This window comes from Eublepharis macularius, chromosome 6 (assembly GCF_028583425.1).
Source record: "Eublepharis macularius isolate TG4126 chromosome 6, MPM_Emac_v1.0, whole genome shotgun sequence".
In the NCBI taxonomy this organism is placed as follows: domain Eukaryota; kingdom Metazoa; phylum Chordata; class Lepidosauria; order Squamata; family Eublepharidae; genus Eublepharis; species Eublepharis macularius.
Window position 1 is genome coordinate 60,974,887 of NC_072795.1, and position 15,811 is coordinate 60,990,697.

Consider the following 15,811-nt stretch of genomic DNA (forward strand, 5'->3'; position numbering starts at 1 on the left):
ATGCATATTATGTGAATGAGTATATGGAGGGAAGGTGGGTGTGTCTGTGTGTCTAGCTGTGGAGCAGTGAAAAAAGTGGAGAATTCGGTGTGTAGACAAACTTGGCACTTCAGCCTTGGGAAATGGCAGCCAGCCAGCCTGCAATGAGTCAGAGCCAAGAATATCTGAAACTAATACCAAATATAAAAGCTGGAAAGATTATTCTTGCTTTTTTATTACTCCTCCTCTGTCCCTTAAATATGCAGATCATTTCCTGTGGTAGTCGGATGCTGATCACTTTACTGCTGTGTGCTAAGTTTAGTCAAACAGATGAGATCTCAGTCCTGATTTGGCAGGACAGAGCTTTGACCTCAGCCTGTGAGACTTCTGTGCTTTCTGGAGACTTTGGTACTTTTTGTATAATCAGTGTTGGTTAAGTTCACCTTAATAAGCTTGAAGAATTATATCTGTCTTACACCATGATAACATTTCTCAAACACAGGAAAGGAATATATCTGCACTGTATGTCTTACCATTGTTTATTGCACTTGGATATAGATAAGATCACCAGCTCAGTTTTACAAATGTGCTTGGCTGCTTCCAGCAGAGGGCAATCTAACAATAAGGAATATTCCTATCCAGTGCAATACTCTGCATCTTTTATTTATTATATTTACATCATGCTTTTCAGACAGCTGTCTCCCAAAGCTGCTCACATTAATCAAGAGACAGAGCCCCTGCCCTCAAGCTTACAAGTAAAATAGGGAGGACACACGAGGGAAAGAGGGAGGAGAGAAAGGGTAGCTGAAAGAGATCAGTTTGAATGCATCAGACCATCAGAATGTATATCCAACTGAGACCAGGCTGATCTTCTCTTGCTGGGTGTTCTTGCTGGGATGGAGGTGTGCAGCTGTCTCACGGCTCTTAGTCCTCTGACAGGTGACAGAGGCCTAAGCGCCCTTCTCTTCACCTCTGCAGTTTCTGGGTACCTAGCAATTAGAGCAGAGTTCTTTCTGGCAGGAATGGGGGTGAATGGGAAGAAAGCTGTCTCTGATAGTTCAAGCTTCCTCCTATGAGAATGAGAGTGTAACCTCCCCTGTGAGCCTTAGTTCTGATTAAGGCCAAAATGTTCTTCCCCCATTAGAATCCTCTGCTGGAGAGAAACGGTGACCAAATGGGCTTTACAAAAATAATTGTTGTATCTTTTTGGCTTCTAGACAGTCATAAAAGAGGGCATGCTCATGAAACAGACCAGCTCATTCCAGCGCTGGAAGAGACGATACTTCAAGTTGCGAGGACGAACTCTGTACTACGCAAAAACTGCAAAGGTATGTTATGTTGGCAGAATGTTGATGCAGCAGTCAGGACACTGAACTGATTAAAGAGTTAACAAAAGCTTTATTTATGGAACTAAGAAGCTGGATAGAAAGAGAGGAAATAAATTTAGCTGCCTTGACAGCCAAAAAAGTGTGTAGCATTCTGCTGGCAGACAAGAAAAAAACTCTTTAGAAAGAAGGTGCGCCTCCTACAGTCCTATCTAACTACAGCGTGCTACCCCCTGCAGGATCTTTTCTTTGTATGCAAGAATACTTAACTCCAACATGCTATAAACCCCAAGTCTGTGAATTTTGTGGCTGAAACTCTAGAATATGTGTCAAGTGGGTTATATGACCTCAGTACAGCAGGTTGGTAGCTTACTTGAAAGGCTCAGTCTCATAAAATTAAGATGCTGGATAGGAGATCGTAATGACTATTTTACTTCATGAACACTTTAATCATAATAATCAATATATCTAATTCTTAACATGGCTCCAGTTGTGGTTTCTTAAATTTGGAGATTGGGGCCATGGACAAACATGAGAAAAGCCCAAGGTTTGCAGAAAAATCTGAAATCCTAAAAAAAAATACATTGAGGGGTTAACTTCCCCCAAATGATTAAAGGAACACCTGTGGCTTTAAGAAATAGATGCTCTCAGTGGCAGTTTCTAAACAACCACAAAGGTGTTGCCAGCCTTAAAACCTTGGTTTCTGTTAATAAAAGGCAGGGGGAGGGAGAGGGCCCTTTCTGGGATTGTTTTGGCCTTTGAGGGAGAACTCATTGGGGCCAGGACCAGCAGCCACCACTGATGGCTTGCCACTATGCAGCCTGCATGAGTCACTCAGACCTGTTCAACAGCAGTCACCTGATGAAAGCTAGTGCAGTGTAGTGGTTGGAGTTTCAGACTAGCACCCTAGAGACCAAGGTTCCGATCCCTACTTTGCCATGGAAGTTCACTGGGAGACTTGGGGCCACTTAAACATTCTCATAGGCTTGTTGTGAGGATAAGATGGATGAGAGGAAAATTATGTAAGCTGCTATGTGTCCACAATATGGAGAAAGGCAGGGTATAAATGAAATAATAAATATAGCTGAAGGTAGTGGGCAGATCAAAGGAGTTTGTTGGGTGGGAAGGAGTGAAGGTAGCAGGGAAAGGGCTATGGGAGCTTTTAGAGGCTATGGTTGCTTTTAGGAAAGGAAAAGAGGAAATAGTGGGGAAGGAGAAAATGAGATGCCACCTCAAGATCTTGAGGTTCCTCTGCTTGTTGTATCTAATTCTGTTAACTGGGTCCACAGAGTGTGGATCAAAAACCCCATATAGTGGGGACAGATACAGACTGAGGTGATAGTATTTGTTAAATCTCTCACAGCTCCTAGGTTTGCGCAAAAATCCAAAAATATAAAGTAGACAGGAATTCTTAACACTTGCAGGAGAGGAAAAAGTGATGCCACAATACTATGTTGTAACATCTCAGCTGCCATTTTGAGGGTTGCTTAACAACCTTGTACACAGTCAAAGCCAGAAGGAATGGCTGAAAGGTGTTACTGGGCACATAAGATGGTAAAGATAACAGGAAATGTGAGAAGTGGCATGGAGGGTGACAGAGACACTGCTGGGTGAGTCAAGCAGGCAGAGTTAGTGGGACTATGAATGAGTAAGCAGGCAGGCATGGTAGTGACCAGCAAGCAGCGAAGCAGCAGGAAGGAAGGGAGGAGGTGGTGGGAAGGGCAGACGATGTGCCAACACCAGATGAGTACAATAGACTAGGGGTGTGCACCTCCAAAAGATTCGGAATTACCAGAACCCTGAAGCGGCAAGCTGGCGGGAGGGGAGGGGAGAGTTTAAAGGGTAAAAGGCTCCCTGCGCTCTTTGCAAACAGCACGGGGAGCCTTTTAAATTCTCCCCCTCTCTAACTCCAGTTTGCAAACGGCACGGGGGAGTGTTTTTCCCTTTAAACTCCCCCCCTCCAGCAGGCCCAGAAGGCCCCATGGGCCAGCTGAAGTTTAAAGGGCCCTGAAGCCTCCCGAAGCGACCTGAATCTTTACAAATCGGGTCCGATTCAGGAATTTTTTCCAAATTGGAAACCCGAAGAGCACACCCCTACAATAGACAAAGGGGGAAAGCAAGAGAAAATAGAAGGTGCAAAAAAGGAGAGAAGGGCCCAACAGTGGGGCAGGGGGTGAGAAAGGGCCAGCAATGGGGCAGTAGAGGCAAGATAAAAGGATGGGATTTCCTCCCCTTCTATCTTATGGGTACCCATTTGTAGGATTCTATTATTTGTTATTTCATGTATAATATAGTAGTGCTGTTTTCTCCTCTTCATCTATGAGGACTTAGATGCATTTTATAAACATGAATGCTAAAATTCTCATAACTGATTTAGGTTCTTATTATTTTAGACTTTTAAAAATAATTTAAAATAAAAAGACATGATTCAATCATAGAAACTGCATCAGTTTTTATTTACATTAGGAATTCTACATATGTGCATGGCAGTCTTCAATTGCTATGGATACAGACTTATTCTGTGTAACAATGGTTGACTCTAACTGGGATACACATGATTCAAAGGATAGGTGTCTTCAGGGGCTGGATAGTAGAAGCATGATGGGTTTGTATTGTGGGTTTGGCTGAGAATATCAACAGTGCCATCCTAAGTAGGTCTGTGCAGATTCCTAATCAAGTCTACTCAGTGGGGCTTACACCCAGGAAAGTGTTTTTAGGATTGTGATGTTAGAGTGGTAACAGACTCTGCATCTTAACAAGGGTGAGCCCTTATCTTGCAGTCTGGCTTGGGAAACAGTGGCTTTCTTTCCTGTGGCAGGCAGCTGATCCCAAACCCAAATACTAATGCTTTTTCTCAGCAGAAGTCTTACCAGCAGTCATGCATTCCTGCAGCCTGTGTTCACAGGGAATAAGGCACGAATTAGCTCCTGTGGAACTCTTGCAACTCTCCCATGTGATTTGTCTAAATTCCTGCATGTGGTATATCACTGTTTCATACCATTAGCCTTAGTCCTAGTCAACACAGTGATAGTATTTTTAATCCCAAATCTTATAGACATGGTCTATTTTTTATTTAATGTTTTCAATTTTTAAATTTTTTTCTCCAGTCAATCATTTTTGATGAAGTGGATCTGACAGATGCCAGCGTGGCAGAATCCAGCACAAAAAATGTCAACAACAGCTTCACGGTAGGATTTCTCACACCACATTCCCAATATGTTTGTAGGCTCAGACTTTCCTTATGCATATGATCAAGTGAAAAGTCCATTCTTAGTTTCCTTGATGAAAATATAGCAGTGAATTTCAGGCACTTTAAGATCTGAAACTGTTTTCTGCCATTGTGAAATGTGGAAGGGGTTATAGGGAGACATGGTGGGTGAGTGGATGTTCCCTTCTTCTGCAATCATCTTTGTTTTCTTTACTTGACTAGGGAATAAATTATTGGAGACGATCTTATGTAGAGGTGGTGGTGCAGAGAGTAACTGACGAGAAATTGCAAAGAAAAAATAGTAAACAGGATAAGTTAATCCCTCCCCCACGCTTTCCTCTTGCAACCCCCACCCTCCATCTCTGCATCTGCTTTGAACATTAGAAGCAAACTCAGGATTGCAATTTTGTTACCAGATGTCTAGTTTAATTATGTGTAACCTGATGCAGTAATATTACTGGTGCAACTCTACGTCTCCAAAAAGAACAGGTAGGGTCAGATCCAACTAGCTTATCACTTGGTGAAAAAGATAGGAGAGGGGTTCTCATTTGACCACCATAAAGGCTATTCTGGGCATCATGGGTATGGCATGGACAAAAGCCATATTGGGCAGGGGATTTAATAAGGGGAATTCAGTGAATTTGAGTGAAAGACTTGGCTAGATATAATTCATAGTCATAGCTTCCAAAAAAGGGTGAATACTTCAAGCATGTATGATAGTGACCTATGTGATTATGATTTGTGAAGCTAAAGATGTAGGCATAAATGACTGAAACTGTTAGTTTTCTCTTATATAGAACATAATCCCTATTGTAGTTATTGGGTGAAATGCTTCAGTGTGTTATGAAAGAGACAAAAATAGACATAGGCATCCCATTTGGCCTTACTTGGTGTCCAACTATAACCAAATGTAAGCAGCAAAAACATTAAAGAAAGGAATGTTAATTCAACAGACCAGTTCAGTATGGTAATACAAGTTAGTTACTAGTTCATGCTTGATTGGGTTATTTTAATTCTGCACTGGTTTTTTTTTAGCAAATTCTGGTTTATATTTCTGTGTTTAATTTTTCCATTTAGTATGAAATATATTACCTGCCCTAAGCCTTTGGGATATGGTAGCATGTACTATTAAAAACTTGACCTGAGGAATGGAACTGGTTTTATGATACAAAGAATTCCAGAAGTTCAAATGAATGATGGAGACATACCAAAGTGTGTTGTAAGAATGCTTAGGGATTAATTATTCAACAATTCTCCACATCTCTGTCATGGAGGATCATGAGAGTACATATTTGCACTGCTACAGTTTTCTCATAATGGGTGGGGAGCAGCTTTTGTGACTACTACTACCAAAGGGAGTCCGAAGAAGATTGGGCATCAGTACTGAGGTATAGACATTCTTATATTTAGGGAACATGCTTCTTGGATCCAGCAAATCAAAATGCATAGCATTTAAGGCAATATTGCTGCTCATTTATTCCAAGTTTTAAAAGTAACAACTATTCTTAATTGAATTGTATAAGAGAATTGTAACTAGCATAAAAAATGGGAATTTTCTAGTCTCCTCCCTGTTTAAAGAGCATATTGGTATGAAAAATGCCAAACAACCCCCCCCCCCCCAACGGCTGGGCTTTTTTTGTTGCTCTTTCATTGGCCACATCACTGGAGTCCTTTCCCTGGTTTCTACATAACCTATAGTTATCTCTTAGTGAATGCTGATTTCCTCTGTTTCTTCACAGCTATAGGAGCCTCATACTTCTAAACACTTGCTGAGCAGAGAATTTGTGTCATTCTAAGAATGCAGCAGTAAGAGATGTTAATACACTTTAAAGATGTCTCATCCATAATAATGAATTTGATGTTAAGGTTTAGGTGTGGTACCTAATTTTTTTCACTTTCTTTTGATAAAGCATTTTTGATAGGTTTCAAAACATTTTTTGTCATAAAGATTCTTTGCTAGCAGGTTGTACTTAAATCCATCTTTCCTTTTTTGTCCATGGCAAACTATAATTTGGATGCCGTGGGCTAATCTTGATAATGTCTTGGTGCAGGTGATCCTGCTTCAGTGTAGGGATTGACTTATTAGATATGATGTTTGAGTTCTTTTTAATGTGGAGTTTATGGCTTTGAATTTCTGTCAGTGTTACTAGTGGCATGCATCTTTGATTTTGATCAGCGTATTAATTTGTCACCAGTTTGGAAATCGCTCAGCTCTAAACTCTGTTGTTAAACCATTTGGGCTTGTTGCTGAGCTTGCTGTCCCAATTGGGATTGTAGTCTTTAACAGAGGGGAATGTTGCTTGTTTGGATCTCAAACAACTCTAATGATTAAAATAGAAGACTTTGTTCCATTTGGAATTATGTTACAGTTGAAGTCTCTGAAGAGTGGACCAGGTATGTGAGAGCCACCATATAATCTTCTCATGTAATGAGCAGCAACAAAGTTTAAGAGCTTAAGAGGATGCTGTGTGCATTACTAGAACAAAATGGGAAGCTAGGAGACGAAATACTTTATTCAGCATATGTTAAATGACCTGACCACCTGGCCACAATTGCACATGCCCTAATGACTTCCAGACTGCACTGTTAAGTGCACCATATGTGATGCTGTACTGGAAAAGTTTAGTTGGATACAAATACAACTGATCAGTTGGATCCTGTGGTCTGCTGGTGGAAGATGTTTATGGTTATGATTCTCCCCCTCCCCAGCCATTTTTGACCCCAGGAAATTTGATTCCCAGGGTCACAGGACCCACATAGAGTAATAGCCTAATGGACTGGTGGGCTGCAGGGAAAAGGGAACAATCCTGCCCTCTTGCCTCTGCTAAAAGCATGAGTGGATTTGCTGAATTCAACTTCAGTGACTTTCAAGTTATTTCCAGGCTCGGTTCAAAGTACTGGTTTTAACATTTAATAGTTTGGGGCAGTATACCATCTTCTCTAATACAACCCTACCTTAAGTCAACTGGAGAGGCGTTGCTCTGCGTTCCACTCTCATCAGATGTTCGGGCGTATGTGGCAGGGCCTTCTCAATGGCAACAATGAAACCCTGTAATTTCCTCCTCCAGGCTGTATGTTTGGCCCTAGCTGTTAAGAGTTTCAGGAGGCTTGTAGAAACCAGTTGGGCTCAGTTGCTAACAGTGAGCTCTCTCTGATTTTATTATGGTTATTATATACTAGATCCTGGTTGTTGGTTATTTTATTGGGTTGCTGCATTGCATTTGTATTTTGCATATAGCCGTTTGCTGACAATGGTTCTGAAAGACAGTATGTGTATGCACACTGCATACAGATTGTAGGGTTCCTGGATACCATTGTAAAGGTGATAGGCTGATAAGAGTCCCTCTCTACAGTGTGAGAGATGAAATGTACTGAATCCACAGCAGCAGCTTAGACAATCCTCCCAAATATATCCTGACCTAGTGCGCAGAAACTGAATTGCATAAACAGGAAAGATCACAAATAACATGGTAACTCCAGCTGTTACAGAAGGTAATAGTTCATGATAGCAAAGGAGACCAAGATCCCTGTACTCAAAGTTCAGTTAATATAAGGTTAGTATTAGCAGAGCTGACCAGAGTGATATTACTTCCACAGGCTCACCCAAACAGGGTACTTCATCACATGAAGGGATCAAGCATGTCCACTGGGAAAGGACGTATCTCCAAAGCTATGCTTTGAAGATAAGGTATATAGATGCTCTACCCTCCTCCGGAATTCTCTGTCGAAGGTTTTCACTTTCACTATGACTTGGGATGTTGTAATTTGTCACTGTGGATCTGTTTGATTTCTGAGTGTGATATGGTCTCCTCTTAGGGTTTTTCTGGAGCCTTTAGGGCTATTTGGATAAAGGGGCGGGCTTAATGAAATTTCTGAATAGAAGTTATAAATAGGGCATCCTAGAGGTATTGGGCTTTATGAAGTTCCCCTACACATACAGTACTATAAAAGGAAATACTTCACTTCTTTTCTTCTAACTTGCATGATACAAAATAACAAGAAAGAGTATTTCTAGATTATTTTGAATTTTGAAGCCATATGATAAGAACAATTTTAAAAGAAAAGACAAAGTTCAATGGTGTCCATATTATTACTACTATTGTATCATCAGTGCACATAGTACTTTATGAAGTACAAGACACAAAAGCTAGATCCTTGGACAGTTAAATTTTTAATTTAAGTGAAATAGAGTTGAGGAGGAATGAGAACTAGTAACAAGGTATGAATGAGCATGAATGAATTACTATGCAACTCTTAATTTTTGTGTGGTTCCCAGTGGTTGGATAGAATGAGCAGTCACAGGGAGCTTGCTTCCTTCTCCCGTTTTCTGTTAGGAGAGCCAGACTCTTATCTTCTAAGAACTGCTCAAGCAAGGAGAAGGATACTGGCCTTTGCCACTGGCCATGGGTCCAGGCCACAAAGAGGTAACCCTCCTTCCCTCCAAGGAAGAACACTAGTGATAAAAGATCAGCTTGCTCTAACTGAATATTAATATTGGCTTTGCTCTGACTCTATCAGACAGTGTCTTAGTCTGTATCTCCACTCCCTTTCTTTTGTGTTTCTTTTTGTTTGAGTTTATAAGCCTGAGAGCAGGATTGATGCATCTTGATTAATGTAGGCTGGTTTGGAAGATCATTGTTGTTTGAAAAGTGGGTTATAAATAAAATGCAGCCAAGGATGAAACCACAGGAACTCAACCAAATATTCATGGAAAGGTGGGTTTTGAGCTAGGATTTGAAATAAAGAAAGGGAAGTGAGACCACATAAGTGTTCTGGAAGGAAATTCCAGGGATGGACGGTGAAAAAATGGTGCAGAGTTGTTTAATAGGACAGGAAAACTCTGGAGTGACTAAGTGTCTTTTCAGAGGCTGAAAATTTTACCTTCTATATGTTGAAGTTGTATCAAACAGGCATTTACTTATTTTGATCTATCTAACAAAACCCTTTCTGTAATTTCCAGGCAGTGACTCTGGAGTATGATTCCTTTAAAAAAATCCAACAAAAATTGTCTGGAATCCAGCTTGCTCACCATTTTGAGTGACCTTTTGAAGATTTCAACATCAACTCCCCATTTGCTTTCTCAGACATTAGCGATTGTGTAGGCAAAAGCTACCAGATGTAAACTGAGACAGGCAGTGGGTGGGTAGAACTGCTTACTTGATCCTCCTGTACTGGTGCTACTGTAAAAGTTCTTTGGGGCTGGTGTATTAATGACATGCAGCAGTGCTGTCAATAATCATGCTCCTTTTTGTAAAGCTACCGTCTAAGATTAACATTGATATTTAAAGAAGCGGAGATTAAACTTGGAACGTTCATATACCCTCTTGAATTGGGAAGTACCTCTTACTTGAACCACAGACCGGAAGCTGCATGTTTTTACAGTTAGTGCCTGTCTCCTGAGTTCACTGCCAGCAGGAGAAAATCTGTCCCTGCTTCTCCTTAAGCGGACAGCTAATCGGCTTGTGGGAAGTCAAACAGAATTCACAGAAACTGGCTGAGTGAAGGACTAATCTTAGTAACGCTATATCAAATTCTTAGTAACTCGTTGGTCCTGTAGAAGGGAGGAGACGGAGGGGGCCACGAGTATGAATTAGAGGAATACCAAATATTAAAACAAGAAAAGTGGGCTGAGTGGGCTGTACCAGACGATTCCAAAGACAACATCTTCTGTTTTACAAGAATCTATTAGGAATTCAGATACTTTGGAGTAAGTAGATTTGGCTTTTTTGTTGTTGCTTTTTTGCTTATGGTGAAATTAGTAATAGTGACTTATTTTGCTGTTCTGTGCTGATGCGTAAGTACATATTTTGTAGGGCTGAAAGTACACAGGAAAGCTCTCTGTAGCCTGAAATAGACATGCTGTCATATTTTCCAGCACAGGAAGAGATGAAAGGCAGGGAACGGAGGTTTGGGGGGGGTCTATCATGTGATCTATTCCATCCCTTGTACAATTGGGATCAAGATTGTTTTTCTGGTTTCAGAGATGTTTTATAGTATGTATGTAATTGGGGTTGCTCAGGGCTGGAACAGTGTCCTTCTCTGTGGAAGGAAGAATAAATGGAAAGTTTTGAAATTTGTTATTTATCTTTGTCACTTGAAGTACTTCAGAATATCTCCTGCTCTAGAATTACTCTCATTTACTTTCTTCTTGCAGACTTCCCAGTACTTTCAATCTAGGAAACAAAATGTCTTCTGCAGAATTATAATGTAAGAAAAGGGTGTATCTCCCTTAAGAATAAATACCTGCTTTGTTATCTGATACTGAAGCTGTACTTTGACCAGAAAGCATGCTATATTCCACCACCACCCCCCGCCACACACACCAACTCTTTTCCCCAAGAGGCTACTAAGTACTCAATAATTCAGGCTGTTCAAAGTCTTCTGACAGTACCCTGAATTGATAGCAATGTGTTCATAATGCACTGCTAGTACACAGAAAATCAGGATCAAAGATTGCTTATCTTGTCTGAAATGTTAAGTCCCCCCGCCACCAATCAGAAAAAGTGCAGGTACATTTGTTGTAAATTGTTTGCAGGAAGCTAGGTTCAGCTTTAGAAATGTAATAGTAGGAAGTATACAGTATGCCATGTGCTTTGCTGCTCTTGCTGAGATTCCACAAACTGTAAGATCATATATGCAAACTAACTTACGGACATTCTATTCAGGGCCTTTACACTGCTATTTAGAAAGAAAGTTTAGTGTGTTTCTTCTTCAGCTTCTCAGAAAGCAGAATGAAGTTGTACATTGTATTATTTGTAAACTGGGTAACTCTGGAGACCAGGGTGGCTAAAGTAATCTCCAAATCCCTCAGATATTTCTGCCTTCAGAATTCTAAGCATGCTGTCATGTTTTTGAGAGTCAACTGAAGGAGCTGCTACTTTCCTTTCAAGACAGAACCAAGCAATGTGGAAGTCTTGGAAATGAGATAGCATGGTGTAGTGGTTATTGTTGGGAGAGGATCTGGAAGACCCAGGTTCAAATGCCCACTCTGCCATGCAGCTTACTGAGTGACCTTGGGCCTGTCACTGTCTCTTAGCCTAACCTACCGCACAGGATGATTATAGTGATAATAAAATGGAGGAGGATAGATAAATGTACATGAAGACAGGGCAAGATGATAAAAGTACTAACTAACATTGGAACTATCCACATACTTTATAAATGGTTCTCTTCAAAACTGTCTTTGAATAGAGAATGTTGTTTTCAGACAGAGTCAGCTCTGTCAGTAGAATGAATGGAGAATGTTCCATGCCATGAACTATTCCCAAGGGGGCTCCATACTAATCTCTTCAAATTATTCACTCCCAATTTAATTCACTACTGTTCCCTTTGGGGACAAGGGCAGAATATACATGGGAACAAGGCACATGAAGATAGAAATATGGTTACGTTTGAGCCTAGGGTAAGGAAGATATAATAAAGAAACAAAAACAAATAGATGCTTTAAAAGAAAAGCTTATTGCTGCCTAACATATTTGAATCCAAAAGGATCGTCTTCAGTGGCAATGAACTCACCAAATACTTGTTTACTTTTAGAAAACAGCTCTCAGAAAATTAGCACAGATAAGCCATTCTCTGTATGACACTTCACTACCATTGTAGATTGTCCTGTCAGCAACAAGAGCAAGACACAGTTATCCTGTTACTTAAGAGGCAAACCGTGTTCCTGACAACTCACCTCCTACCCTGGTGCACCTCCAGAGGGCGCTGCAGTGGAGGGAAGCCCAGGCAAGGCAGCCTGTACCTCCAGAGACCACGCTTTGGTGGGAAACCCAGGCTGGGAGCAGGACTGGAGCAGGAGGCAATGCCTACCCCTCTTAACTCGGCCAGGATCAAGAGCAGAGCAGGTGGCAATGCCCACCCCCCTCAGCTTCATGCAACCAAGATCAGGCGTGGAGTAGGAGGAAATGTCCGCCACTCCTTCACTGGCTGGGATCAGGAGCAGAGCAGGTGGCAATGCCCATCCCCCTCAGCTTTACCCAGCCAGGATCAGGTGCAGAGGAGGAGGTAATGCCAACTCCCTTCACCCAGCTGGGATCAGGCACAGAGCAGGTGGCAATGCTTGCCCCCTGCCTTCACCCAGCAGGGACCAGGAGCAGAGGAGGTGGCAGTGCCCGCCCCTTGCTTTCACCTGGCCAAGATCAGGCATGGAGCAGGAGGCAATGCCTGCCCCCCCCTTCACCCAGCTAGGATTAGGAGCGGAGCAAGTGGCTATGCCCGTCCCCCGCCTTCACCCAGCAGGGAACAGGAGCAGAGCAAGAGACAATGCCCACTCCCCCTTTACCTGGCCAGGATCAGGCACAGAGCAGGCGGCAATGCCCGCCCCCTTCACCTGGCCAGGATCAGGAGCAGAGCAGGAGGCAATGCCCACCCCTCCCCCGCCCAGCTTCACCCAGCCAGGATCAGAAGTGGAGCATGAGGCAATGCCCCCCCTTCACCCACCCAGGGATCAGGCAGGGAGGAGGAGGTAATGCCCGCCTGCCTGCTCTCCCTTTCTAGAGCCTGTTGTATTTTCCCCCACATCGGGCTTTGTTGCTAGTGTATAAATATTTACCATTCCCAGCCCAAAGTATGAATGGCTTTGACTTACCCACACCATGGATATCTGCTTTCCATGTTAAGTAGTTCTGCCTAGCAACTTTTAGCTCTTATTTTGGAGAGTTTGTGACATCAGGCCAGGATCCAGAAATGCTTTAGGCTGCTGTCAGTAGAATTATTTACTGCTTATACAACATACCCCTACCCTAACATTAAAAAATTTATTCCAGCAAAATGCATCAAGTGGAAGAAAGGATACAGAAGCTACAAGAGTGTAATCCGCTCTGAGCCTGCGTGTGCGGGGAGGGCAGAATAAAAATCTTAAATAAATAAATAAATAAATTCTAGAACATTAATCCTTTTACTTTATCCTCAAATCCCTGGCTGCCCTTCCTCTCTTGCTATGAAAATACTAAACCCCTTATTCTGACCTCACTCCAGTTGAAGCCCACCAACAATAACAAAGCTAGTATAAATCCCACCTGCACGAGTACATTTAACACCTGTCCAAAGAATAATGCATATTCCTTGTTTGCCAAAGTGGGATTAGCTTGCCTTCTCCCAGAAAAGCCATCTCAAAAACATCTGGTTGATTTCCATGTTCTATAGGAAGAAACAATACCGTAAACTCTTTTCAGGCTTGAGTTTCCTGCTTCTTTCCCCCTCTGTAGGATATGAAAAGTGGCCAGCTTACTGTAGAGTCCTGGGTTATAGCTGTAGAATTAGAACCATGTGTAGGTCCCTGGACAATAGGGAGAAGGAGAAGTGTAAGAGAACCACACTTTGGAGAAGAGGTGGGGAGGTTTGACTCAGACTTTTAGAACTTTAATTGCAATATATGGACAAGATAAGTTTCTAAAATATCTGACATGGGGAATAATAGTATATCACCAGGAGGTACTGAGGTCTGAATACTTACCGTTCATTGTTCATGATGTGGAATATGATTCTTCCTTTGAAACTCCTGTTTGTGTTTATTCAGGCTCTATTTGGTTCTGGTCTGCCTTTTTCACATTTTATCATTCCTTAATAGTGGAAATAGTTCCACATGAAGTACTGTAACAATCTAATTTGTTGCTTGCTTTTTGCTTCTTCTAAATGAATATTGTTTTCCTTTGATTCTTGATTCAGTTGTTGGAACCTTTCTTTTTTCACTTCTTATGTAAAATGTACTTAACTCAGGTAATGATCAGGCAGCCATATAATTCCTGGATTAGATCTTGGTCTTTTAGCAGTGTTTAATGAAGTAATTGCATTTTTTGTTTTGTTTGAAGAGACATCCAATACTGAAGGTTTTTTTCTCTGTGTTGAATAGTTGTGGTGACTAGTACTCAGTTTGACAGCTGATCTGAGGACTTTGCTTACAAACATGTAAGTGTAGCCAGTTTGTAGACTTTACTTAAGCTTAGTTTCCCTGATTTTTATTAATTTCTTTTGTTACATTTGTATCTCACCTTTCTTCCAAGACCCTCAGTTGCCTTTCATCCTCATAATGACCCTGTAGCCAATGCTGAGGCTGCTTTACAAGGCTGTCTGCAAGGTAAGTTAGGAACCTGTGCATGACCACCAAGTGAACTGTAGTAGCTTCATGGCACTGGTTGTCGTGCAGGAGAATGGTTAGGGTGATGGATGCTTAAGAGTTTTAGCAGAGATATATTTGGGGTTGATTTTGGTCATTGTGTCCTTATGCTCAAAGCTCAGAATTGTCTCCTAAATGATACTACTAGATTGCCACTCAGAAATGCATAAATATGGATTTGGAACTCTGTTTTGGCTCAGAGGTAGCTCTTGTGTGTCTGTTAGCTGCTACCAGGAGCTTCTTCAGAAATTATGTAGATGTATACCTATTTAATCAATAAAACCAGCGTTCTTGTTCAGCTAGCTGCCTGTTCTTGGCACATTTTAATGATTTTAAGCAATTCTTCTTTGTTAATTGACAAATCTTGGAGGAAGGCCTCTTGGCCCCAGAAAAGATGTTTTACATGGGGTAGTTTGAAGCTGACTGCCAGTAGTGTATTTTAAAGGAGCGTGGGTGACAGGGTTGTGCCCACATGGCTGGCCACTGGGCCTGGGAAGGTGAAGAATAGTGATGGTCCATGCTACTGGTGTGTGGAAGCATTTTCTGGAAATGAAAAATATATTTGGGAACAACATGAAAGTATTTTGCCTCCAGAAAGTCTTGAAATGTGTTTTGTGTGTGTGAGAGAGTGAGAATATGAAAGATTTATTTCAATCATTTTGACAATATAGTAGATCTGTATTCTTGGGGGGTCAGGTGCAATCTTCCCTTGACAGTAATCTATGGGTCATTATAAAGCAGCTGCCATCCATGATAAGTTTGATTTATGCCACTCATGGGATCAGACACAGCAAATATATTCATGAACATCTACCAGTCGGAATCCGAAAGAGAAGTGTAACATTAAAGTAAGGAATATATTTCTTACAAATTGAAAAACTATTTAATGTGTCTTGAGTCAGCTGGGTAGGTCCAGTGATTACTAGGAGCCCATATAAATTTGGTTCAGATTCTAGATTCAGCCCATGATACTCCAGTTTACATGCCTATTATAGATAAGCATTACTAACATAACTGGTAACATATTAACATAAAATTTTCTCCGTAGACTTAATATGGCTTTATATAGTCTGCTTTAATTTGTATATTAGATCTTATTCTTAAACTGCTTTCAGTGCAAACAGGTTTATTCCTAAGTAAATTGATGTAATTTCTTAATATTGTTTTATTATTTGCATAGTA

At 41.3% G+C, this 15,811-nt stretch overlaps 1 protein-coding gene across 1 annotated transcript in view; it reads left to right on the forward strand.

The window, feature by feature from the left end:
• Positions 1 to 15,811, forward strand: part of DGKD (diacylglycerol kinase delta) — a 96,899-nt gene that overhangs the window by 26,806 nt on the left and 54,282 nt on the right. The window contains exons 2-3 of the mRNA XM_054982516.1: positions 1,197 to 1,307; positions 4,412 to 4,492. Of these exons, the coding sequence (XP_054838491.1) occupies positions 1,215 to 1,307; positions 4,412 to 4,492 (174 nt within the window). The 5' untranslated portion in view covers positions 1,197 to 1,214. The remainder of the gene's footprint in view (positions 1 to 1,196; positions 1,308 to 4,411; positions 4,493 to 15,811) is intronic.